General features: G+C 37.5%; 1 protein-coding gene across 4 annotated transcripts; it reads left to right on the top strand.

Moving 5' to 3' along the window:
* The first annotated feature begins 317 nt into the window (after positions 1-317).
* Positions 318-26,821, top strand: si:ch211-266g18.10 (titin). Of its 4 annotated transcripts, XM_056590967.1 has the most exons (28): positions 318-760; positions 1,988-2,161; positions 2,301-2,384; positions 2,499-2,603; positions 2,812-2,967; positions 3,340-3,483; positions 3,662-3,805; positions 4,094-4,237; positions 4,573-4,692; positions 5,035-5,154; positions 5,265-5,303; positions 6,404-8,320; positions 9,474-13,234; positions 13,322-15,761; positions 15,941-16,027; positions 16,214-16,309; positions 16,915-16,974; positions 17,676-17,723; positions 17,826-17,867; positions 17,981-18,019; positions 18,276-18,323; positions 18,496-18,564; positions 19,240-19,284; positions 19,523-19,561; positions 20,646-20,687; positions 20,770-20,814; positions 20,936-20,971; positions 21,106-26,821. In XM_056590967.1, the coding sequence occupies exons 1-28, from the start codon at positions 751-753 to the stop codon at positions 21,186-21,188; spliced, it is 10,137 nt and encodes a 3,378-aa protein (XP_056446942.1). In that variant the 5' UTR covers positions 318-750; the 3' UTR covers positions 21,189-26,821. The 4 variants fall into 4 exon arrangements, with proteins under 4 accessions (XP_056446942.1, XP_056446940.1, XP_056446938.1 ...); XM_056590965.1 differs by having other exon boundaries at positions 9,474-15,761; positions 17,984-18,019; XM_056590963.1 differs by having other exon boundaries at positions 9,474-15,761.
* Positions 26,822-27,964: the final 1,143 nt, after the last annotated feature.

Here is a 27,964-nt window from a genome sequence, read left to right as displayed (position 1 = left end):
TATAAACCTCATCTGCTTTTGACTTTATTTTGGGGTAAAGTTAAACTAAGCAGCTAAGTGAATGAAAGAGCCATACGAATGATTACAGTATAAGCCAGGAGGGGCTCCCTGTTTAGCCATCTAACGTCACAGACATCACACGCACGCCCTCAATCACCAAAAAAGGCCGGCCAGTGCGGCTGGTGGCTGTACACCAGCTAAGAATAACTCTAGAACTTGTGTATGTGGGGGATAAGGTTACCTTCGAGGCTCTGTGTGATCCGTTCTGACCTATACCCATCCGATGTGCCAATAATTGGGTGGGCTATACTCAAAGTTCCCCCGTGCTTTACTCGCTCAGCTCGCCTCTCTCCTCCCCCGATTTGGTCTCCCTTTCCCTCATCAACCCCCAGACCCCCGTCTTCAATGCTGCCTCTTTGGCAGCACCAAATCCCTAGCTTTCTGTAAACTCATTGATACTGCCATTATAGTCTTCGATCCCTACCTCTTCCTCTTTTTTCTCTTCCTTTCCTTTTTTCCTTGAAACATTCAGCCGGTGGATTTTATGGGTCGGAAAAACGGACGGGTTCCCGCTCTCGTCCCAAGGAAATGGAATAAATGATCTTTGCTCTGGGTTGAACATTTATCAACAAGTGGATGCTGATTGGATTCACTGATAAGATTTGCATATATCCGAGACCAGAGAGATCTCCTCTGTAAATGCGTCTGCCACAAACCCAAGAATTGCAACAGAAATAACTTTTTATCACTATGGCTGAAGGTAGGTCCACACACCTGTCACACCAGTGAAGTTAACAGGGCTGACTGAAAACAACAATACAAGTAATGAATAACTCACCGCGACACTGTTTCGAACTTTACTTACGATAAATGCAGCATATCATGTGGCCAACGCATTAGCTGTGTTCTCTTGAAACATTGTTGCTCCAATAACTTTTCACTATTTACCACTTATTTGTCTTAACTTGTCCGTCCTTTTCACAACCTGTATGCTTTCTATAGATCAGATGTTTTGAATGTTGTCTTTAATCTGAAGTTGATGAAAGAAACGCTCTTTGTTATTAATTAATTTGCCCTCTAGGCCTATAGCCTATAGTTTTTTTTATTTTTTGTAACATCTCGCTGAGCGGAAAATCCTTCAGTATTTGTTTGAGGAAGTTAACTGGATAGACCAGCTTGCTTGGTGTATTTGTGTTGTAAAGTGTCAGAGGACACCCTGGCCCCTGTTCTATTTCAGAAACAAACTTGACACCGTCATACTGGTAATGTGTACTGTGTATATTGACGAGTGCAAGGACGCATTAAAATGCTGTGACCAGCATTTTCCAATGCCTCGTCATTGGAAACACACGGGTGCTTCTTTTAAAAAAAACACTATTTTAAGTCCAATGGGGATAATTAATTAGAATATATGCGTAACCTTAATTACAAGATTTGATTGGTTAGTTTTTCTTTAACCTTAATCTGACCTAATGTTGTTTGTAACAGATGCAGGCTACTATTATTACAGTATCGGACATTGTAGTTCATTTTAGACAAAGTGTTGCAATTATTATGCAATTGGTCGTCGGATATATTCTGTTGAGCATATTGACGAGATTTTTACTTCTAAAAAGTGATAGAATAAAATAAACAATTTCATTATGATATTTGCCAAATAAAAATAAAATTGGAACTATATTCCTGAATGTTTTAATACATAACATCATTCCTTTCAGGCAGACTGGATTCAAGAATGAAATAGGCTTTGACGCTAGTTAGTTGCTGTTGATAAAGCAATTGTACCTGCAGTATATAAACACCAATGCAACTATGTGATTTTGGATAAGCACTGTATAGTAAACACCAGTTAGTATTGGGATATTATATTCCAGTATCGCAAATATTAAAAACATAAAAGCATAGCACATTGGGTTTCATTGGTCATTAAAGTCAGTGGCTCCTTCAGTCAAGGTAAAAGGGGGAACCTGTCTGTCTCTCTCTGCAGCCAGGGGTGTGGGAGCTGTGGCCCCTCCTGCAGCCTCTGTCCGGCCCCGTGGTCTGGGTCTGCTGGGAACGCTGAGGGTCTCCGTGGAGTTGGTGGTGGCTCTTGTGGCGCTCATCTCCTGGGGGGTCGTGGGGGTCGTGATGTTCGACTTTGTAGAACATCAGGCTGTTCCAGGTGAGTCAAACTCTCCTATTTAGAGTCATTGTTTCTTGGTCTCTCTCTCTCTCTCTCTCTCTCTCTCAATGCCTTCTGTCTCATACGTGCCAAACCAGCATTTCAGTCAGCATATATACATTTGTGCTTCTGCTCTCAGACATACAGGAGATTATGCTGAATCCCATACAATCTGTTAACAATGCCTTCGATGAAGTCTCAAGCCTCTTCTATAAAGTTCAAGGTACGTGTGTTTCAAATAGAAATCCTGAATCTATGTGAGGATTTTACTAATTTGTCTTCTTTCTTCTGTGATGATTTTAATCATTTGTTTTCTGTCTTATTTTCTCGGCTCCAGAGTGTTCACCGGAATTAAGTGACCCAATGTCGGTAGCAAATTATGCAACGGAAGAAATGGCAGAAGTCAAGGACGCAGTCTTTCAAAAGTTTTCTGATAAAGATGGTATGACAAGCCACGCCCACTCTATAACATAAATAGCCTTCTACTTACAGCTAAAGTAATATCTACAGTAATTATATCAGTCATTTATATTGTTACATAGCAGCATAGTGTGAACAGTAACATATAAGAGATGATGGGTCTACAGGTCTTATCTAATTGAAAAAATACACCTATATAAGTTATATTTTGTGTGATTTCAAACTTACAGGAAACTTCTACCTGAGCTACGTTGACCCGGTGATCATTGGACGAAGCTTCTTCCATTCTACGAATGATTACCTGTGTGAAAACATATGCTGCTTTAAGGACTTGTTCTGTACACTGTTGGATGTCATACTAGACACTTTAACCAACATCAATGCAGGTATTTACAACGACTCATGTTTTTATCTTCATAAGCTAAAAAAAGTAACCACTAATTTCCACTAGATATTGATTAATATCATTCATGTTTAATTATTGTAATCACAATTGTTACGATATTTTATCCCTTGAGCTTGCCGTCATTGCCATATTTTACAATGAATTCGATTTTGTGAGTAGCTGCAAAATTTGGAACTAGTTTAAGTTTTGGGGAGGATGTATTGAATGAGCCAGGAATACAGTGAGTTACAGTAGGCTACGATGGAAGAATTAAAAGCATATTTAACCTTAGTGGTCCTTTACAGCAATCCTAATTCATACTATGTTAATTTTCTTTTAATCAAATAACTTTTTATTTTTTTAATCCCCATAGGAAAAACTGACCTTAGCACCGTTGACCCTGTGGTCGTTGGCAGAGGCGTCTTCGCAGCTTCTAACGACCTAACGAATGGCGTGCTTAGCTACGTCCAGGATATGCTCTGCGCCATGGTGGACACTATCCTGGGTGTAGGGAAAGGTATGTTGGATTCTTACTGTCCTAGCATTTTGATAATATCTTACGTAAACTCTTGATTATCAATCAAGAGTTTACAATTTTAGTTTATGTGCAATGGCTATCGATGTCATGTGTCATAATTAATAAATAACATTTTTGAATGGTATATTTGTTAATATATTTGTTTTATCTTCCTCAGGGGCCACAGACCTTAGCTTCACTGACCCTTTGGTCGTAATCAGGGATTCCTTCCATGTTGCCGACAAATCTATAGGTGGAGTAGTGAGTTATGCCCAGGATGGACTGTGTGATGTCCTAGATAGCATACTGGACATGACAAAAGGTATATTCTTATTCTTCTAAATTTAAAATCGTGTCACAAGCTAATCAAGTTCAATGTTAACATTAACAACTTCACTACTAATTAGCCTTATATTAATATTTGGAGATGATCCATTGTTCACTTTTGGCATGAAACATATAAATTTTTTCACACTACAATGTAGCGTAAAAACAAACTTCATTCAAGGCTGTAGACTAAGATGTTGTATGTATTTTGGATCTGTTAATATGTTACATAGCAACATAACTAAGATCAGCATGGGACTAACTGTTTCTGTTCCTCCAATAGGAACCGCTGACCTTAGCTTCATTGACCCTGTGGTGGTGGGCAGGGATGTCTTCAGTGTTACTATGGGCTTCGTAGACGGATTAGTAGGCTACATTCAGGACATGCTGTGCACTGTTTTGGATACAGTTTTGGAAACCGCCAAAGGTAGCTATACTCTTTCACATTCACCCTAATCTCTCTGTATAAATAGTGTTGCTTGCATGCCTAATTACCACATGAGTACAGATTGAACATTAGAACATAACATCAAATAGGTCCAAAAAGTAAAAAAGTTTGGTTTTCTGTTTGTTACCTCAAAAAGTTTGATGTCTGATGAGGAGAAAGGTTACAATCTCAAAATTGAAAAAGTGGTATTGTGCATCCAATTAAACTCAAACTCCACTTATCTTACACATGAGATAACATACTAACAAGAATACTCTTATACAAATCAACCAATATAATAACGACGTTCTATCAATTCATTATTCATGGATCAGGTATCCAGGAGGCCATGGGATTCAGTCCCATGGAGGTGCTAAGCAGAATAAAGGAGATCATCACTGGAGAGGTGAAGATGCTTGTGGCCTACTTCTCCAACCTGCTGACGGATGAACAAGGTATTTAACTGGAACTAGTACAGTATATAACAGTGTATAAATGTAGCAGACACGGACATTTCATAAAATGATGTCATTATTTTATGCATGTTTATCTAATTTATTGTTATCATGATAATGACACACTATTTGACGCCCTAGGGCATCCTTAAAGGCATTGTTTTAATTGAATGGCTCTTATTGGGCAATCCTGAAGCTAGAGACAGAGAGTAATCCTAAACTTGCAATGGGTAGTGACTCGCTTTATTATGATGGAGATGACAACCACTTCAAAATATTGAAATGTTTATATCCTTTTGAACTCACAAATACATATTGACATGATGTTATTTAAAATTGTAGGAATCCTTCCTGAGGTAACAGTTGCTCCCATGCAAGTGGTCACTGATGTTTTGGTGGAAATGACCGACAAGAAAGAGCTGTTTGTGGGTTATATGGCAAGCATGATCACTGGTGATCAAGGTACTTTGTCAATCAAAATCATATTATCATATATTCAACAAGCCTCACAAAGAGTTTTCAGATGTGCATCTGTGTATGGATTTTTAATGTTCTGTATGTTGCTTTTGTAGGTGAACCTGTAGTAACACCGCCGGTTGTAAGTGAAGAAGGTATGTGCATTTTTCTACATATTTGTTTAGATTAAATAATTGAATTTGTCTGACATATATTTAGTGAGGAAAAATATCAGTATTGATACAGGTCTTATTCAACAGTATGTTATGCAATACAATAAAAGGTCATTTTAATTATTTTGGGATCATAGCATTTTGATATTGCTGATATTGGTTGATAGGGATAATCATATCCTGATGGCTTTAACTGTTAAATTGTGAAGTTCTGGAAATTATTAAAGGTGCAACTTGTACGATTTATTAACAAACTAACTCACGAACTAACTCTAGCTGACCCAGCAAACATATTTTCACAGTTAGTTACGTTATACATTTAGTTTATCCTATAAGCTATTGCTTCTCAAGCATAGCCAAGCATTAATGGCTGTTTACTTAGCAGGCTAGATCAATAATAATATTACATGTTGAAACTAATGTCACATTTCATGCATGTTATATATGTTCTATATTATATTTGTGTCAGGTGTCACCTGACACCGTTGTGTTGTGTTTAATATGAGCCCCTCAGTATGTTTGCTGATCATTCAAAAACGGAATTAACAAATCCATGCATGGTCTCATATATTTTTTTGTAATATGTTCACCAAAATAAATGTCCGGATGCATTAAAGTTTGTTTATTTGTGGAATTTTCAAATGTTCAAATGTGTGAGCATGTGTAAGTATGAAAACGTATCTTTAATGGAAAATCTTTCTGATTGCACATTTCCTTTGGTCTAATGTCATATCGTCCTCTTCTGCATTGGTGACTTGTTTTGGTCAATAATCTTAACTGACATATGTAAATAGTCTGTATTTTATTAACGTTTGTTTTCCATGGAATGTTTTGATTCAATCTTTGCATGAAAGCACACGCCATGTTTATGAAAACCCTCATGCAGCATATTTATAAGTCTACTTGTCATCTCATTTGCCATTTCACTCCATAATTCTCTGTTATAAAATATCCTTTGATTAAACACATCCTTCCTACACACAAACCCATATGTTATGGGGTAGCAAACAAAGACCGATAGTTTCATAATACAGTTACAGAGATTATGCTTGGTGCCAAATCGGATGCTGTCTCTTCTTCAGAGATCACTGACCACAAAGCCGAAACACTGACAGAAACAGAGCCAACCTTTGAAGAGCCCATCAAGGAGGACCAAGAGGAAGAGGTTCAGGCCCTCGAAGCCGAGGAAAAGGGAGAGGAAGGAGATGATGCAACAGAGGAGGAGGAAGAAGAGGCACTTAAGGAAATCCTGCTTAATGAAGATGAGGCTGAGGAACATTTCAAAACCGAGGAGATGACAGAGCAGGAGGAAGCAGATGACGATGAGACGGACATGGAGGAGGAGGAGGAGGCTAGGGGGGAAGAGGAAGTGGATGACGACGAGGAGAAGCAGACTGGTAGTGTGGCAGATGAGATAGGGGAACTGAAAGAAGAGGCAGAGAAATTGGAGAAAAATGCATTAGATGAGGAAGAGGTAGATCTAGAAGAGGAAGCCAGGGAGGAAGAGGATCTCCTGGAGGAGGAGGAGAAAGAGGAGGTTCTTTTAGAGGAGGTTCTCCTAGAGCAGGACACAGAGGAGGAGGAGGTTGTCCTGGAGAAGGAGGACAGAGAGGAAGAGGATGATCTAGATCAGGAGGAGAATGAGGAGGTTATCTTGGACGAAGAGGAGGTGGAGGAGATTCTCTTAGATGAGGAGTTGGAGGAGAAGGCGGATCTCTTAGACAAGGAGTTGGAGGATGTAGAATTTCGCTTAAAGGAGGGGGAAGAGAATTTTCTCTTTGCTGAAGACTGGGAGGATGAAGAAGATTTCTTAGAGGAGGAGTTGGAAAAAGAAGAGTTTATCTTAGAGGAGGAGGAGAAGAAGGAGGTCCTCTTAGATAAAGAATGGGAGGATGAGGATCTCTTAGAGGATGAGTTGAAGAAAGAAGAGTATATCTTGGAGGTGGAGGAGGAGGTTCTCTTTGATGAGGAGTGGGAGGATAAGGATCTCTTAGAGGAGGAGATTGAGAAAGAGGAGGATCGCTTAAATGATGATGGCAGGGAGGATGATGAGAAACTCTTAGAGGAAGAGAGAGACGAGATTCAGACAGATGAGGACCTTCAAGAAAAGAAGGAGAGCGAGAAAGAGGATGATCTCCTAGAGGAGATGAAGGATGAATTTGAAGAGGGAGATGCATCAAAACTAGACAAATTAGAGGAAGACGAAGGAGAGGAGCTTGGATTAGAGGAGGGGATCCAATCAGAACAATTAGAACTGGAGGACCTCAAGACAGAGGAGGAGGTCTTAGAGGCTGAGGTAATGGTGGAGATAGATGAGGACCTTGAGTTCGATTCTGAAGACCAACCGACTCAAGATGGAGACACAAATGAGCATCTAGATTATGATAAAGTAGACCTCAGTGAAGAAGGGAAGGACACACATCTGACTTCTCTTGACGAAGAAGAGACAGCATCTTACACCAAGACGGATGAAACTGAAGAATTTCATACCGAAAAAGACCTTTCTGAGGATGAAGAGGCAGATGACATCGACATGAGAGATGAAAATGTAAGCGCTTATCAAGATCAATATGTAGAAAATGTTGTACCTGTTGAACCAAAGCAACAGGAGGAAGGAGACTACATCATCGATGAAGATGTCATTACTGGGGAGGGGGAGGAACACAGAGAGGATGACAAAAAGGAGGAAGAAGATGAAATGCTTGTTGAGCACCTCCATCTTGAAATCCTGAGTGCAGAACAGCCCGTCACCTTCGATGCAGTGTCCGAAGTAATCAGTGAAGATGTGCAAAAGATCTCGACTCCACCACCATTCTCTGACCAAGATGATGTGTCTGACGACGTCGACGAGAACAACAACAACAGCAGTGAAAGCACGAAAGCGGAACCGAGGAGAAGGAAGAAGGTTTACGTTCGTTCTGATGAGACCAGAAGGGTAGGATTCATGGCAATGTTCAAAGCCTCAAGTCTCAAGAACAAAGATCGACTGGACCAGAAAGGTATACACACAAGCAACATCCCATGTCTCATCTTGTGTTTTCATCAAGTTCATATGCTTTATGTTTGTATGCAAGCAATGGGCATGTTTTGTATGTATGACAAGAATATTGGCCCTCCCTTACATAATTCCATTCCGTTTTCAAGGTATATTGCTCTGCATTTCAACTGCAGTCAGTTAACTGGAACCCCGGGCGTGTTCCGATATCCATACTTCCCGTACTTACTATACTTAGTTTGAGCACATAAGGCGTTCAAATTACGAGCAGGGCGAAAAGAAGTGTACTGAAAGGACCCGGATGGTGTATTCAAAACGGTAAAAACGATTGATGCACACTTTTCGCAGACATCTTAGCTACGTAGCGGAAGAGGCGGAAACAGGCTGAGCCAACGTCGGCGCATTTTACACAGTCATTTTGTAAATTGTATAGCTTTTCAGCTTTTTTATAGCTGCTAGGCGTAAAGAGTTCACTGTTCAAAGCGGCATGTTTATTGCGGGTGACGAGCCGCAGCGGCAGTCGCCACCATAATTTCTGGTAAGTGAGCCGCAGAGTATTCGTATTCGAACTGTGTACTCGTTTAAGTGTGCTCATGGAAGTATGGATATCGGAACACAGCACAGACCAATATTAAATACAATATTTAAATACCATAGTGTCTGAGCTAGATTTTTGCACTCGATTATTTTTTTATTACAATTTGTTTGATGAAATTATGTCACATATTTTTTAGTCCTTCACACGTTATTGTGAGGTACTGCAAAGGCGTTATAGCTATGTTTACAGCTGAGCTGGATGCATTTCTCAAAGTAACATGCATGGAAGCTTTCTAATGGGAGTATTTTAGAACCAGCTCAAGCTTTCAATCTGAGACAAAAGGCCAAACCTCAGTCAAAATACATTAAGGAGAAAAGTGAGGGCCGACCACCAACAGGTATAAAACAGACAGCCATTGTATAAGAGTAATAACAAAAGGAATAATTGTGTGAGGAAAAGGATACGAAATTCGATCAATGAGTTAGGACATGATTTCACTATATTATGGGCAACACTTTTAATGCAATAAGACATGCTTGATGTTGTAATTGAAAGGGGGGTGTGGGGATAACATAGAGAAACTAAAAATAGTAATTCCACTGTTAATGTCCATATTTAGATGTAAAAGAAGAAAAAACAACACTTTCCAAAGACCTGAAACGGTCTGGTGACCCATCTGAACAAAAGCTTTCCAAGGAAGAGAAGAAGTGGAAGAAATCATCCAAAGAAGCTGAGGAACCACAAACACCATCAAAAAGAGATGAAGAAATAATGAAACCTTCTGAAGAACAAAAACAAATGAAGGTACTAAGAACCGATGCAAAAGAACCATCAAAATCTATCATCAAATCTAAAGATAAAACAGAACCAAAGGCACTGTCTAAGGAAAAGGAAAACATTAAGAAACAATCAAAGGGTGTGAAGAAACTACAGAAGCCCTCTGGGGAAGAAATTGCATTGAAGAAACTTGCAAAGGTAGAAAAAGTAGCTCAGAAACCAACAAAACATGATAAGGAACCACAAAAGCTTTCTGATGAAGAAAAATACACGAAGAAACCTTCAGGTCAAATAACTAAACCAAAGACTCTGACTGAGGAAGGCGACAAAGCTAATAAAACAGATACACCGTCCAAAAAGGGGAAAGGCCTAAAGAAGTCTTTAAAGGAAGAAAATGTGACGAAATCTTCAAAGGTAGAAAGGGTGCAAATAAAACCATCCAAGGAGGATGAAGTGAAGAAACAAGCAAAGGTAAAGGGACTTTTGAAGGTTAAAGAAGAAGTGAAAGAACCATCTCAAAAAGAGAAGGATGAAAAGAAGCCCTCTAAAGAAAAGACTGAAATAAAGAGACCTGAGCAAAAATCTACATCTGAGGAAATGGACCAGGTTGAGAAAAGAGCTAAAGATAAAATAGATTCACAGAAACCACTTAAGGAAGAGAAAGCACCAAAAATGCCTTTAAAGAAAAGCACTAAACAACATTCTGAAAAAGTTAAGACATTAATAAAACCATCTAAAGAAGAAAAGGAAATGAAGAAACCCTCTAAAAAAGAAGAGGTTTTAGAGAAGACTTCTGACAAGGGAAAAGTTCTGGAAGTGAAGAAGCCTTCCAAGGAAATTAAAGAACTACCCAAGTCTCATAAGGACGGAAACGACACACAATCTTCTAAAGAGGAGAGAGAACCATTTAAATCATTGAAAGAAGAGCCAAAACAACAGAAACCTTCTAAAGAGAAGGAAGTGAAGAAACCTTTGAAGGACAAAAAAGGGGAAACTGTGCCTTCCAAGGAAGAGGTGGAGAAGCCCTCTGAAAAGAAGGAGAAAGGGAAATCTGAAGTAGAAACCAAACCTTCAAAAGATGCAAAGAGTCCACCACTAAAATCCTCCAAAGAGGAGAAAGAAAAAACTGTGCCATCAAAGAGAGAAAAATATGTCAAAGAGGTCAAGGAATCAAAGAAAACTCCTGGATCCAAGACAGTTATAGAACTCCAGAAAGAACAGAAGGGAATTAGGAGACCTCTGGTAGAAACCAAACCATCTAGAGGTGGCAAGGAAGCAAAGAAACGATCTGGAAAAGACAAAGGACCAGAGAAGAAAGAAAATTATGTGAAGAAGCCATCTAAAGCAGAGAAACAGTCTGGCAAACATTCTGAGGAAAAACTACAAATCCTATCTAAGATAGAGGTAATAAATGAAACTACCAAAAAGGAAAATCTAACTGTATCTGCTAAGGAGCTGAAATACCTTAAGAAACACTCTAAGGAAGAACCAAAGAAACTTCCTGAAAAAGAGAAAGTAAGAAAGCCTTCCAAGGAACTATCCAAGCAAGAGGAACATTTGGAAAAACCTTTAAAGGAAAAGGAAATAAATAAATCGTCTGAAGCCAAAACTAAAGCGTCCAAGGAGGCAAAGAAATCGCACAAACTCACAGTACGGGAAAAAGAAACAAGGAAATTAATCAAATTGCTGAAGGAATTTACTCAAGAAGAGGAAGTGATAAAGCAAAATAAGCCTTCTAAAGGACAAACAGTACAGGCGGTTCTTCTTAAGGAAGATAAAAAGGCAAAGAAACTTCTGGAAAAACCTGAGGCAAAGAAACCACTTAAGGAAAAGGAAACATTAAAGGAACCATCCAAAGAAGTAAGGGAATCGATGGCACCCTCTAAAGAAGAAATTAAATCAGAGGTTTCAAAAGTGGAAAAACATGCCAAGGAACAACCTAAAACACAAAAAGCAAAAAGAACACCTGAAGATGAGAAACAGGCTGAGAAACCATCTAAGGAATTCAAGGAAACAAAGACAACTCCTGAAGATGAGAGAGTTAAGAAAACACCTAAAAAACAGCAGGGGCTTAAGAAACCTGAAGTAGAAACAAAACCATCTAAAGGTGCCAAGGAAGCAAAGGAAATCTTTAGAAAGATAGTGTTAAAAAGGGTCCCTTCCAAAGAGGAAAATGTAACTGTATCCTCTAACGTGCAGAAAGACCTAAAGAAAAACTCTACAGTAGAACCAAAGAAACTCCCTGTAAAAGAGAAAGAAAGAAAGCAGTCCAAAGAAGAGGCTCTTCCTTCTAAGGAAGATGAAGAAGCAAAGAAACACCTCAAAGAACCTGAGACAAGGAAACCACTTAAGGAAAAGAAAACCGTTATGAAACAATCAAAAGAAATAAGGAAATCAAAGGTACCGACTAAACTAGAAACTAGATCAGAGAATGTTTCAAAGGATAAAAAACTAGCAACGGAACTTAAAGAACAAGAACTCACAAAAGTACCAAAAGAAGAAATCAAAACAGAGAAGGTTTCAAAGGAGGATAAAACAGTGAAGAAACCTAAAGAACAAGAACCAACAAAACCAGTTAAAGAAGAAATCAAAACAGAGAAGGTTTCAAAGGAGGAAAAACCAGTGAAGAAACCCAAAGAACAGGAACCAACAAAACCACTTAAAGAACAAATCAAGAAAGAGAAGGCTTCGAAATTGGAAATACAGGTGAAGAAACATAAAGAACAAGAACCAACTCTACCACCTAAAGAAGAAATCAAGAAAGAGAAGGTTTCAAAGGATGAGAAAGTAGTGAAGAAACCTAAAGAACAGGAACCAACAAAACCACCTAAAGAAGAAATCAAAACAGAGAAGGTTTCAAAGATGGAAAAAACTGTGAAGAAGTCTACAGAACAAGAACCAATAAAACCACAGAAAGAAGAAATCAAAACAGAGAAGGTTTCAAAGGTCGAAAAAACTGTGAAGAAATCTAAAGAACTTGAACAAACAAAACCACTTAAAGAAGAAATCAAGGCAGAGAAGGTTTCAAAGTTGGAAATACAGGTGAAGAAACCTAAAGAACAGGAACCAACAAAACCAATTAAAGAAGAAATCAAGACAGAGAAGGTCTCAAAGGAGGAAAAAACAGTGAAGAAATTTAAAGCACAAGAACCAACAAAACCAGTTAAAGAAGAAATCAAAACAGAGAAGGTTTCAAAGTTGGAAATACAGGTGAAGAAACCTAAAGAACAGGAACCAACAAAACCACCTAAAGAAATAAAAACAGAGAAGGTTTCAAAGGAGGAAAAAACGGTGAAAAAACAACCCAAAGAACAAGAACCAGCTAAACCACTTAAAGAAGAAATCAAAACAGAGAAGGTTTCAAAGGAGGAAAAACCAGTGAAGAAACCCAAAGAACAAGAACCAACAAAACCATCTGAAGTAATCCAAACTGAGAAGGTTTCAAAGGAAGAAAAACCAGTGAAGAAACCTAAAGAACAGGAACCAACAAAACCACCTAAAGAAGAAATAAAAACAGAGAAGGTTTCAAAGGACGAAAAAACTGTGAAGAAATCTAAAGAACAGGAACCAACAAAACCACCTAAAGAAATAAAAACAGAGAAGGTTTCAAAGGAGGAAAAAACGGTGAAAAAACAACCCAAAGAACAAGAACCAGCTAAACCACTTAAAGAAGAAATCAAAACAGAGAAGGTTTCAAAGGAGGAAAAACCAGTGAAGAAACCCAAAGAACAAGAACCAACAAAACCATCTGAAGTAATCCAAACTGAGAAGGTTTCAAAGGAAGAAAAACCAGTGAAGAAACCTAAAGAACAGGAACCAACAAAACCACCTAAAGAAGAAATAAAAACAGAGAAGGTTTCAAAGGACGAAAAAACTGTGAAGAAATCTAAAGAACTTGAACAAACAAAACCACTTAAGGAAGAAATCAAGACAGAGAAGGTTTCAAAGTTGGAAATACAGGTGAAGAAACCTAAAGAACAGGAACCAACAGAACCACCTAAAGAAATAAAAACAGAGAAGGTTTCAAAGATGGAAAAAACTGTGAAGACGTCTACAGAACAAGAACCAATAAAACCACAGAAAGAAGAAATCAAAACAGAGAAGGTTTCAAAGTTGGAAATACAGGTGAAGAAATCTAAAGAACAAGAACCAGCAAGACCACTTAAAGAAGAAGTCAACACAGAGAAGGTTTCAAAGTTGGAAATACAGGTGAAGAAACCCAAAGAACAAGAACCAGCAAAACCACTTAAAGAAGAAATCAAGAAAGAGATGGTTTCAAAGGAGAATAAATCTGTGAAGAAACCTAAAGAAGAACCAACAAAACCACCTAAAGAAGATATCAAAACAGAGAATGTTTCAAAGTTAGAAATACAGGTGAAGAAACCCAAAGAACAAGAACCAACAAAACCACTTAAAGAAATCAAGACAGAGAAGGTTTCAAAGATGGAAAAAACTGTGAAGAAACCTCAAGAACAGGAACCAACAAAACCAATTAAAGAAGAAATCAAGACAGAGAAGGTCTCAAAGAAGGAAAAACCAGTGAAGAAACACGAAGAATACGAACCAACAAAACCAATTAAAGAAGAAATCAAGACAGAGGAGGTCTCAAAGGAGGAAAAACCAGTGAAGAAACCTAAAGAACAGGAATCAACAAAACCAGTTAAAGAAGAAATCAAGACAGAGAAGGTTTCAAAGTTGGAAATACAAGTGAAGAAACCTAAAGAACAGGAACCAACAGAACCACCTAAAGAAATAAAAACAGAGAAGGTTTCAAAGGAGGAAAAACCTGTGAAAAAACAACCCAAAGAACAAGAACCAACAAAACCAACTAAAGAAGAAATCAAAACAGAGAAGGTTTCAAAGTTGGAAAAAACTGTGAAGAAGTCTACAGAACAAGAACCAATAAAACCACAGAAAGAAGAAATCAAAACAGAGAAGGTTTCAAAGTTGGAAATACAGGTGAAGAAATCTAAAGAACAAGAACCAGCAAAACCAATTAAAGAAGAAATCAAGACAGAGAGGTTTTCAAAGGCGGAAAAAACAGTGAAGAAACACAAAGAACACGAACCAACAAAACCCCTTAAAGAAGAAATCAAGAAAGAGATGGTCTCAAAGGAGAAAAAATCTGTGAAGAAACCTATAGAAGATCCAACAAAACCACCTAAAGAAGATCCAACAAAACCACCTAAAGAAGAAATCAAAACAGAGAACGTTTCAAAGTTAGAAATACAGGTGAAGAAACCTAAAGAACAAGAACCAACAAAACCACTTAAAGTAATCAAGACAGAGAAGGTTTCAAAGATCGAAAAAACTGTGAAGAAACCTAAAGAACAAGAACCAACAAAACCAATTAAAGAAGAAATCAAGACAGAGAATGTCTCAAAGGAGGAAAAACCAGTGAAGACATTTAAAGAACCAGAACCAACACAACCAGTTAAAGAAGAAATCAAGACAGAGAAGGTTTCAAAGATGGAAAAAACAGTGAAGAAACCTAAAGAACAGGAACCAACAAAACCAGTTAAAGAAGAAATCAAGACAGAGAAGGTTTCAAAGTTGGAAATACAGGTGAAGAAACCTAAAGAACTGGAACCAACAAAACCACCTAAAGAAATAAAAACAGATAAGGTTTCAAAGGAGGAAAAACCAGTGAAAAAACAACCCAAAGAACAAAAACAAACAAAACCAATTAAAGAAGAAATCAAAACAGAAAAGGTTTCAAAGGACAAAAAAACAGTAAAGAAACCTAAAGAACAAGAACCAACAAAACCACCTAAAGAAGAAATTAAGATAGAGAAGGTTTCAACGTTGGATGCAAAACCAGTGAAGAAATCTAAAGAACAAGAACCATCAAAACCATCTAAAGAAGAAACCAAGACAGAGAAGGTGTTGAAGGTGGAAATGCAGGTGAAGAAACCAAAAGAGCAAGAACCAACCAAGAAACCACCTAAAGAAGAAATCAAAGACGAAAAGACACCAAAGAAACTTTCCAAAAAGGAGGCGGAAAAGCCTACCAAAGATGTGGCAGTAGCAACAAAGTCCTCTAAAATGGCAATCCAACTCAAGAGGATTGCTAAGGCAGAGGAGAAATCAATAAAACCAGGTCTTCTCAAAAAACCAGTCACTAAGACAGGTAGGTCTGAAATGGTAGGGTCATATAATTAATGCTCTTGTGGTGTTGCATTACACTTTGAATAAATTACCAAATGACACAGAACATTTTTATGGTATGTTCAAAAAATCCAAAATCCATACGATTGCTAATATCAATTAATTTTTTTCATGTAATGCTTTCACCGCTTTTTAATTTAGACGATGAACCCAAGAAGTCTCCAAAGATGATTCGGGTTGTCAGGGAGACCAGAATTATAAAGGAGCATCTCAATGTTACAAAAACAGGTGGGGTAATAGGGACTTCACAATCAACCTTTTGGTCTATAACCTTGCTGCTTTTTATGTTGCAATATTTTCAAAGAATATTTAAAATAATTACGTTAATTGTAAACGGAATTGTATCACGGAATATGCGTTCAATTACTTTGAAGCTTTTTATTATTATTAATGACAAGTTGGTTTCATTTGCAGAAGATGGACTGAAGAAGACGATCAAGATGGTCAAAGCTGACACAGAGGAAGCAGTCGCTGCCCCTAAAAAGTCTCACCTTAATGTTACAAAAACAGGTACAAGATAAATACACACAGCTAACAGCTTGTACCTTAATGCCGGAGGCTGATCTGATTCAAAATAGTTATCATAAACAGCTACAGCAAATGTTTCCATCTCTGATTAAATTTATTCTTTAGATGGTGCCAAGTCAGCATGTCTGCAAAGCTCTTGCAAAGGAGTCTCTGAAACTATGCACCCTTTTAAAACTAAATTGTTTAATGCTCCTCTAAATTGAATACTTTATTTGGTTAATCTGTAATGGTTTCAAAAGGCTGCCAAATTGAGGACTGTATTTTTTCAAAACTTGTCACCCACTAGACTCGAAAAGTTAATCCGCCACCCCCACAAACAAAACATGGTATTACTTAAAGTCCTTTCATTTTAAAAGCCAAGCAATGCTGTGGCATCACTCATTTATGTTACACCAGAACAATTCAACTTTGAGTGAATATCTTCTTATTGAAGATCCGAATTGTCAAAGAATCAAGGTCAAACCTACTGTCTTTTTACTTCAGTTTAAAGTACTCAAGTTTCATATTCACTTATTTTCGCCTTGTAAACCGAGTATAATTCCTACAATAGCTTTGTAATATACCTTAATACTGTCATTGGTTCATAGAAGTGGAGAGTGCCATGGAGCCAGAAGAACTTAAACACAAAGCCAAGCTATCTAAGAAAGGTAAGGTGCTGAACTTCAGGCTCAGTTGGTGAAGCTGGAGGTGTGAGGCTTAGGCCCCGTTCAAACGAAGCCGAACCGGGCGAAACCGTTACGGTTTCGATCTATCCGGTTTCGAAGTATCTCCGTAAAGACAAAGCCAAGCGAAACCGGGTAGATCTGTAGAAACGCTGTAGTACACATTCCAGGCCCATAAGGGGCGCCGCTTCTGGTACAGAAATCCAGAATAAATGAAATAAGAAGAAGAGGCGAGCATGCGCATAAAGGCTGCCCTTATGCGCATGCTCGCATGTGATTTTTGAGACTCCGCGGGCTTAAGAGCCATTGGCTAGGAGGTCGAGGGGTGGGGCGATGACGTCATGGTTTGCGGTTTCAGTCGGTTTCAGGCGTACACACGAATCCAAAAAGAAACCGGGTAGATTTGAAACCACCTCCGAGGGTGGTTTCAGAAGTTTGCGGTTTCGGTCAGCGGATTCGCCGGCTTTGTGTGTACGGAAGGCCGAACCGTACAAGACCTTTGCGGTTTCGCCATGAAATCGGCTTTGTGTGAACGGGGCCTTAGTTATTATTTAGATCCATTCCCTGCTAATACATAACATTTATCAAATGTTTCTTTCTGTTAATTTAATGTACAGTTTCTTATATAGAGACACAGATTTTTAAGTATTCATGTCAGAATTAAAACACAATAATTTTATTTTTAGATGCTGAGCTCACCAAAGACAAATCCAAACCTGCTCATACAAAGAAAGGTAATTATTGTCTTAAATGGTGTCAAAAAAAAATGTCAAAAAAATTGACATTTCAATTTTTTAATGCATCACTGTTGTTCACAACATTTTACATTTTTTAAGATGCTGAAGCTGACAAAGAGAATACAGCTTCTTTGAAGAAAGGTATGATTTTTGCTATAAAGGAGCTATATGTAAGCAGTTTACAGTACTAAATTAAAGATAAAATGACCATGATATGACAAAATGATCATGATTCATCATATGGTTTATTTAAGCAGAGAAAGAAAAGTCCAAATCAGCCATCCCCACAAAAGGTTAGTGTGTGAAAACAACTTTATAGTTGACGTATACATATTTGTACACTTTCAACACAATTAAATGAAATGTTATGTAAAGGAAAGCCGCACCAGCAATGAAAGATATGGCACCTTAATTTATCTAGACAATTTGATAATTGCATAATTGCATTATATCATAAAATAATTGCATTATATCATTAAAGTATATATCCAGCTATATCCAGAGGTGTTGACTTGAAAACAAGACAAATGTGTTACATGCTTATTTTAGAAACTGGGGTTGTGAAGGAAAAGTCCAAATCAATGGCATCAAAGATAGGTAAGTGAGAGACATTTGATTGGACAGTTTTTGTATTTGTTTGTATCTCCTTGTGAAAAACCGAGCTACATCTCGGCATTATCCATCTAAAAGAAGACCTACTCTACAATATACCTTTAAACCCAACCTAAACTTAGGTAAAAACTTGAAAAAATATTTTCTATATTGACAGAGGTTGATTATCTGCGCAAAAATGCCACTCTAGAAAAGGAGCGGATGAAGGCTATGCAATTGAAAAAAGGTAAATTGGGTTTCCTGGGTATTTTTATATTTTCTATGGACCATACTTCAGTAGAATTTGGACGGTCCTTAGTGTGTAACCATTTGTATTTATTTGTATGTCCTTTGTATCATAGTAATGATTTGATGATGCGGCTAGGCGTGATATGATCTTTTGAAAAACTACACCTGATTAGAACTATTAGATGAAAATAGGTGTCTTCCTGGATTGTTTTGAATGTGTCATTTTAATATTCTAGAATTTTTATTGTATCTGTGTTGTTTCCAGATTAATTCAAAAGAAACACTATAACGATTTACTAGTGAGTGCAACTGGTATGCCGTAATCTGTATCATCGGAAATTCTCCATTAACTCATTATAATAATATGAACTAAATCACACAACAAAATTATCAAACCATTCCAATATGTTAATGTTTTTGCTCAAACATTTTACATTTTCGAGGATTTCCTTGAAAATATTTATAACTTCACTATGCTAGAGATAACCTTTTTCATGGTGACTTAAATTACGGTTGTAAAACTGGATCCCATTACGTTGAATTATATTCACTTTCATTCCTTGATGGGCTCTTCTATTGTTCATATTTGTAATGGATGTGGTATATGTAATGGATTGGTATGATATTATATATTAATATTTTGGAGTTTCTGTGTTTGTATCTCATTACATAGAAGCACCAAAGAGGGCCATACCCCCAGCAGCAAGGAAATACACAGGTAGTACTATCCTGCCAGCGGTTTATTTGTTCAGTTGGTTGATGATCAATATGTTTGTGTGTGTGTGTGTGTGTGTGTGTGTGTGTGTGTGTGTGTGTGTGTGTGTGTGTGTGTGTGTGTGTGTGTGTGTGTGTGTGTGTGTGTGTGTGTGTGTGTGTGTGTGTGTGTGTGTGTGTGTGTGTGTGTGTGTGTGTTGTAAAATAAATATCAATTATGCATCCGTGTTATATTGAAATAGGGGACGAAAAACCGAAAAGGAAGACTACTACAAAGAAAGGTAAAGAAAAAAACATATAAAGTGCATGTGAAATATAATTTATTGTATCTTTATTATTTTTGGATCAGACTGTTAGGTTGTTTTAGATTGACAGTAGAGTTTCAGTTCCTAATAAAACACACCCTGTACACTATAAAATAGGTACAAAATATAGCTAGTTTAGTTGACATTAGGGAGAAAACGAAATGTAGTGGGTTTTAGTAACAGGCGTTAACCTACAGCTTTAAAACGATGGGCCAAACCAATGGCAGCCAAGAAGAGTAGCAGTGACTTAAATGTAATGATATAAAATTAGTAAGTGAATAATCTAAGTGTGCAGTGTTTGGTCAAGACTATCCATTGATATGCGCTCCACTGTTTCAATGTGAAATTCCCCACTATGCATTCAGTATTCCATCCAATGATCAACTTCCTTCACCGTGAACAAACAGCTGTCTCAGCATGATTATTTCTTTGGGTTTGGTTTATTTGAAACCTTGTTTTTTTCTGCTTTAGTTTAATTCAGCATATAGGCTGCAGGCATGGAACATGTATAGGCAGGTGGCTGTCTGTGGACTAAGAAAGAAAGCGTTGGTGCTTACAATACATTGGAAGCACATAGCCTTACATTAACCTGTTTTTAGTAACAGTGTAATTAGATTGTCAACACATGCATTGTGATGTATTTCCACACCCAGCTTATTATTTGTGAAGGCAGAAATAATATTTTAGAATATATTAGAATAGGTATATTTATTTAATTTACACAAGATGACCAACAATATATCTTAAATAAGGCCTGGATTATATCCTATACCAAAGTGTGAGTTTCAACCTGCCTCTAAGCCCACAGCAAATCTTAGATATTGCTGTGCTTGTGCAGGTAAATTCCTAGGCAATGCGTATATATCTTTCGATAATAGAGCCTATAGCATTTCAAAGGAAAAGGTCAAACCTGCCATAGTGCCATGTGAGGAACAGACTTTTGCAAAGTATGTTGATATATGTTAATATAGTCTGTGATAACATAGGTACAATTAAGTGACACTTTTATTGCCTGAATACAGTTGGCTTAGTTTATATTTTCATTTTGTTTATTTTACAGAGGAAAGGCGTCTTAAGGAGAAACAAAAGACAGCGACCAAGGGTATGTTGCTTTGGTATTTGCCTCACTCAGCGACTTCGTTTATATTACTTCACAGAAACTTCACAGTACGTTTTTTTTTCAGGAAAATCTGTTGAGAAGAAGACTGCAAAAGAAGAGAAAGCAAAGGGTATTGGTTGAGTGATTGAGTCTAGCTATGCAGTGGATGATGCCAAAGCATGAGTCTAGTGATGCAAAAAAATCCTTATTTTCTAAATTGTAATCATCATTATGTGTTTTCATCCCCACAGTAGAACAGTCTTCAACAGACGACTACCTACTGGAAGGTACGTCGAAATATATTTTACATTTGGAAAATGTGGCAATGTGGAGTGCTGATGAAAATGTATGTTCTCTCTTCCTTTCCCTAACCCTTCCGAAACACAACTTACTCCAATGCCATTTTGATGTCTTCTTTTAGATGAGCCCTATTTCCAGTGCTTCTTCGTGGACGAGGACGAAGCCCAGTTTCCTTTCTACGCCTTCTCGCCACTGCAGATGTGAGACCCCGGACCTGCCTGGGAGATTCAGGAGAAACCGGACATGCTCAACACACAACAACCAACTTATCGGAACAAGAGGTCCACTGTTGATCGAGAGGTTTACAGGTCGATGAGTTGTATGTTTACTAGTGTCGAGGCGAAGTCATGACCACCGCTGTTGTAACACAGCTTATAGTCACCCAAAGTTGTTTAGGAAAGACCACAAGACAACAGGTGACAGTTTACGTCAAGTGACGAGACAGTTCTATATTTTTCCAGTGTCAATTGAGCTCTCGTAGCAAATGCAGACCTGTGTCATTCCCTTCTTTATTTCTCATTGTTTTCCAATTACTCTTCTTATATAATTTGTATATCCATTATTTTAAATTTCAACAATTGTTATAAATGGTAAACGCTGTTTGTTGAGCTTTTTTTTTTAGAATGGGACACGTGCAAATTTGTTTATTTTATTACTTAGGTTACTTGTTGACCTTAATATCTAAGCTTAATATCTATTGCATAGGGTAACTGGGTACAGAGATATAGGCCTACCACATCAAGATCAAGTGGTAGTTATTTATTAACTTGAAAATGTGGCAGTGTTCCTGTTTTAGTACTATTAACACTTAAGTGTTAATCGTTTTTAAGTGTAAATGTTAATATTTTAAGTATTAATATTTTCTTTTATAACTTTTATAGACAGCATTGACAGTTTTAAATGCTGTCCTTGCTCTTATTGTTACGCCAAATAAGCAGTTATTTTAGTTATTGATAATTCCATTATTGTAAATATTCATTCATGTTGGTGCTTGAATAGCCATATTATATTCAAACCGTCTTCTATGTCCTCTTAACCAGTATATAGAACATTCAATGGAAAAATTTGTAAAAAGAGAATATTATCTTTTGTATCCCTCCTACTTCCAGACTTCTGTTTTATATTTATTTTGGACTGAAAGGGAATGACCATGCACTGTTTCTACGAGAGCTCACTTGGCAGATGCAGAACTGAGGTGTGGACAGTTCAGTGTACAAATTGATCCTATGTAAAATATTTCACAAAAGCAGTGAAAGTTTATATATAACATAGCGATGTTTGTATTCCACAGACCCACCAATACTACCTGAATGACTGTGTATCAGTCATAAGTTGAACAGCATTGTAGACCTAATGTTGGTTAATGTTGATTCACTTCTGAATTGAATTGTAGATATTCTTCACTGTTTATTTGAGCAACTACCATGAAGGTATGATTTAATGTTCTAAAAATTCTTCGAAGAGGGTCAACTTATGTGATGGATGTTTTGGGATTTGGTGCTTCTCTTACTTCTATGTAACTGAGTATTTATATCTGCACTGGTTTGCAATCATGTATTTAGCAACCTTGTTAAATGGTAATTTACAACGGGACAAATTTGAAGCTAGGTGTCAAGATATTTTTTTGCTGTAACTTACATCTATTCTTTGCAAGACCAAATGTTATCAGTGACTTACCATTTGTAACATTTATAAAAATTCAGCACCTTTTTAGATCAATTGACAATGGTTTTGTTCAGAAATGATGATAAAACTTTCTGGAATGGAAGCTGCTCTTGTACAGTAAAGCCTAAAGTGTTATTTTATGATATTGCTAATAGGTACATAACCTAAAGAAAGCTCTGCTGAACAAAATTAAATAGTATATTATACATAATTGAACATAGATAGATAGTATTTAAATAACATTATTGCACTGTTGAATTGCAAGCATACATTTACTGAAGATATAGCATCAGGACATAACTAAATGTATATGAGGTCGGTTTAAGGCGTGTCTTTTTTTAAATCTCAGAAAGAAATTGATGCTTGATTGACAACCGGCCCGAAAACCTGCATGCCTCGTTAAAATTATATTTAGGCTATTTAACTAAATCATCCACTGGTGTGGATGCACTTTAAGTTATATTAAGCAACTTACATTTTCTTGTGCCATCATTTATTTGGTTAGATATGTTGTTTCCATAATTGCTCTTTAAATCCTGTTTTCTGAAAGAGAAGACCAGGGTCTCAGCCCGGGAAAATGGTGCATTATAATCTTTAGTATGCTATCTTGAATTATTCACAAAAACGATGAGAGGAACAATTTAGTCCTTCTCTTTCAGTACTGTGAAATGTTATTGATTCTGATATGTTTTGCTCACTCAACCTCATTAGGAGCTAGGGATACAAGTTGTGGCCTATCTTTTGAGATTTTCCAAGGATAACAAATGGTTATGTATCTCCTAGTTCCTTTGACAAAGTGTGATCTGAGTGTTGATCTAAAAACGATTCACATGATTGCATTGCATCAGATTGTTGAGTGACTGATGTAATTTATTATATGGCTACATGATTAATCAATTCAGTTGGCTAGACCCTGAAGAAAGTTTAAACTGCAAGATGAATTCTGGAGATCCTGAATCGTTAGAGCAGTCCATGAACCGTGCATGGTGTGGTGAATGTTTTAGGTGATGTCACACCTGGTGATTTGATTTATATAATTTCTAATTAGGGCTAGAATTAAAAAATGGGTCCCTGACATGTTAAACAACGACAAAAATGTATTGTCTCTTTAGAACTCACTTTGTAAATAGTTAAATTAATGGACCCTAATGTATACAGTATTTTCTGCAACCTGATCCTTGAGATTTGAGTGATAAAATCCCTATCATAATCTACTTGAGCGTACAAATTAGGAAAGAGTTATATGGTCAAGAATTGACCGTACAACTCTACCATATGACTTTAACTATAATGTATGCATAAAAGTCTTTGTCACAAATAAATACAAATGCAAGTACCTTTTGTTTGTGCAGAATTTAATGTGAAACAACTTAAATATGCTGTGAAAATCGAGTGAAGCAATGTAGTTGTGGCAACAGTAGATGGCGTCATTGGAGAGCTAAAATGGCAGATGGAGATCTGAGGGGTGGTCAACTGTATGTAATGTAAAATAATACATTATATACATTACATAAAATGAGCCAGACACACAAATACCACCTGAACAACTGTATCAGTCATTCTTCTGATAACGGAATGGTGATGGGACATATTTGAAACGATAATTAAATTAATGTTGGCTGTGCAATACAGCTATTCATTCATAGAGCCAAATGCTGTGAATTCAGAAAGAAATCGATACTTGATCCACTGACTGACTGGAAACCTGTATGCCTCATTGAAATATATTTGTGTTAGCTGACTCATCCACTGGTGTGGATACACTATGATTTTAAAGCAACTTAAATGGTCTTGTTCCAGTCATTAAGCCTGTAACAGCTGTTGTTTACATAATGGCTCTTTAAGTCCATATGTTGTCTGGAAAAAGAGATCTCAGCCTGTGGACATAGTGCATTATTAGTCTGTTCTCGTGAATAATTCACAAAGAAGACGAGAGGACCAACTTGGAAATCATGAAATGTTGCTGAAACCATTATGAACTAGGTTTACATTTGCAGGCTACAATTCTTAAAAGTTGTAGCCTTATTTGTCCTTGGCAAAAGAAATCGGAAAGAAGATTTTTGAGTTTACCCAGTAGAGAATTTTTTTGCATCAAAGTATCAAAACCAGTCACATTGCCTTGCATTTTTTGAGTGTTGAGTGATGGTTGAGGTGAAAATTTCACTTTTGGTGGTTAATCATTTAAATAACGGTTACTATTAGTATAAGTTTACATGATTTAGTGTAAGAAAAAAAAAAAAAAACGGTCCCCTCCCGAAAGGTCTTCTCTGATTGGTCAGCTGGTCATATGTTTGCCATATGTGCTGGGCATCTGATGCCAGAACAGTGAGGTTTCATTATACTACAGAAAAAAGTGAGTTATGTCAAGGCAGAGCAACTTTATTGATATAGCACTTTTCATACACAAGGCAGACACAAAGTGTCACTTCACAATTCCATATACAAAGCTCATAGTTTGAATCCAGAACATTATGGCATTGGTTTTCTTCCATATAGAATGGTAGGCAGGCATCGCCGGACGAATTGGAAACTGAAATTGGACTGGAACGTCACATCACCAACAGGCGCAGACCAAAAGGCCTCTGGACTCAATTGGATAAGCCTTCAACCAATCATAGCAACAAAATCGGTGATGCAGCACTGAGTGCTGAGAAAACACATTTCTTCTCAACAAAAGCTTTAAGTGCAGTGTGTTGTTCTTCTTTCAGAGAAATTAGACTGTCCAGTTTGTTCAATTGAAAATGCCTTTTCGCCACTCCTCTGCACCGTCATCGGATGATCCTCACTCATATTAGATAAACGGTTGCGATTGGTCGGTCTATGCCGTACCGGCCTGAAATCCTTTGCACGGGTGGCGAGCCAGACCTTAGCTCAGAGGCGTCGTCAGCCCCTTTTTACTGGGGCACGTGCCCCAGTAAAAGTCTCCAGTGCCCCAGTAAAATTCCATTGATCATTATTAAATTAATCTGCAGAAGCGCCGCACTCGCTATGGAATCGGCAGGATTCATCAAGTACATCTCCTGCTGCCTCGGGAGTCTTCAGTCGAGCCTGCCTCTTACCAGCCAATCAAAAAACGAAAGGGGCTACATAAAAGCCAATCAGAAAATAGCCCTATTGTATCTGGGTAAGATTTAACGCAACAACCAATGAAAAAAATCAGTTATTTACGGATTCGTCCACGTGACTCTTCTGAATGTTTCAGTGGTAAAGTGTGTAAAGTATGACCAAGTGTTTCTTTCTGTTCAATAGTCTAGATAGAACTTTATCAATCCCCTGTAGGAGAAATTTTTTAATAAAACAATAATGGTAAAAAAAATAAGGAATCTCCCACTTCCGGCTTCCATGGAAGAGAACCATACTAATTCACACAATAGCGTTGATGCAAATCTAGCATTAAAGGTTAATTTAAGGAAGTTCTCTCCAGTCACGCTGAAACTAGTTTGCTAGTAGTAGCGCTTTAATTTGCATTCTGACACTGCAATTTATTTGCACGCTACGACTAGTGAACTACTTTAAAAAAAACTCGACACTGCGACCAGGCGACAAATGACTGGTGAGAAGCTTCTTAAATTAACCTTTAATGCTAGATTTGCAGCACTTTAATTCCCGTCAACTTTGTTTTCTAACACCAGCATTTCCACAACTATGCTCATGTTCGTGACTGCTATAGGCCTACAAAACCATTTATAGTGCATCTATTTTTCTGCTGGGTAGTGATAGTCGCCCTAAATGCAGCTTTAATTTGGGCTCTGATTCTGAATAAATGCCGCTGCTGAACTGTGTGAATAAATAAAGGGAACTGAAATCTAAAGAAGACACGTGGTTTTGATGTAGGCCTACCGTGAATTCCAGCTGAAAGTGGAACATTGCTGCCATCAGGGGAAATTATTGTAACCTAGGCATATTGTAAGTAGCTTTCAATTCCTTGTTTTTTTGTTGATCATGTTTCGTTGGAAACCACGGGAGCTGGAAACAGCCCAGAGTAAGTCATCTCCTTTTTTAACGTTACAACAAATTCACAACTTGTTTGACACAAACAATGACAACTTGATTGCTGTTAAAGAATGTTGCCCACATAATTAGCACCAGTTTTTCAATACTGAGCGTCTGTAGCCTGTAGTTTTATAGCACACACACACACACACACACACACACACACACACACACACACACACACACACACACACACACACACACACACACACACACACACACACACACACACACACACACACACACACCATGCGTGCACGCACACGCGGAAAATGAATAATGAATGAAAAATTGTCTGTCTTCAAAACTTGAGGAAGTTTTAGTGGACAAAAACTTCCTTAACACAAAAAAGGAAATGATGGATATACAGGGTGTTTTTAACATATATGGATCCAACAATGTTCCCAACACTGACACAGATAATTCAGATCATTGCACTCACAATTCCTGTAAACAGTTGTAGTTGAGAGCGATCTTTCAGTGTGTCGAGAAGGCTCCACACCTGGCTTAGGTCAACCATGGGGCAAGGAAGGCTTCACCAACTTTCTCTTTTGTCCATTGAAAAGGAGCAACTATGCAAAGTGAGTCAAAGCCACGTTATTGACCGCTTTGCCACCATGAAGGCGCGGCGATACAGCTTAATAGTGAAAAAATAATCATTAAAAAAGGCTCTATGCAGTAGTGTATGGCCTTATTTAGTTTAATTTAAGAGCTTTGATGGTTCTATAACATTTTCCAGGTTGATTGGTGGCAATGAGCCACCTCACCTTAAGTCAGAAATTCTATTAGTTTTAAACCTTGTTTCTTGCCTTTTTAGTACATGTCGTTCTGGCAAAATGATGCTGTTTCCACACAGCTTCTAAATAAATATAGATGTGTAGACTTCTCCTGATAAAGAGGTGAAGGTCATAAAGAGACTTTTTGTTTATTTGTCAGTTACCTTATTTGTAAATCTTTGAGATGTGTATGTGTTTAAATAAATATAATTGTACGGTACTCATGAATCCATCTTTGCGTCTTTACCTTTACCAGTGCTTTAATATAGCCTACAATATGACAGTGACAATGATTTTGAAGCTTGTACATACCCTTCTGTATCGATCTATTTCATATTGTGCACACGTAAAAAAAAAAATGTTGGCAGTTGGGGGCCTTTGCCCCAGTAAAACTCTAGGTCTAGCAACGCCCCTGCCTTAGCTGGTGAGAAAATTAAACATGAGCTTGTGAGATTCATCTGGTTCCCAGGCTAGTAGAATGGGGCTTGCTCTTGCTAGCCAGCTCAATCCGTCAAAGGTTGACTAGTGTGTCCAGATTCCGATCAA

Source organism: Gadus chalcogrammus, chromosome 5 (assembly GCF_026213295.1).
Source record: "Gadus chalcogrammus isolate NIFS_2021 chromosome 5, NIFS_Gcha_1.0, whole genome shotgun sequence".
In the NCBI taxonomy this organism is placed as follows: Eukaryota; Metazoa; Chordata; class Actinopteri; order Gadiformes; family Gadidae; genus Gadus; species Gadus chalcogrammus.
The sequence above is the reverse complement of the archived record's forward strand: the minus strand, read 5'-3'. Positions and strand labels throughout refer to the sequence as shown.

Bases quoted from the DNA above. Each gene is read 5' to 3' on its own strand.
- si:ch211-266g18.10 (XM_056590963.1), top strand. The intron at 3,484-3,661 runs GTATGTTGGATT...TATCTTCCTCAG, and splicing joins TATCCTGGGTGTAGGGAAAG to GGGCCACAGACCTTAGCTTC. The intron at 17,868-17,980 runs GTATGATTTTTG...GGTTTATTTAAG, and splicing joins TACAGCTTCTTTGAAGAAAG to CAGAGAAAGAAAAGTCCAAA.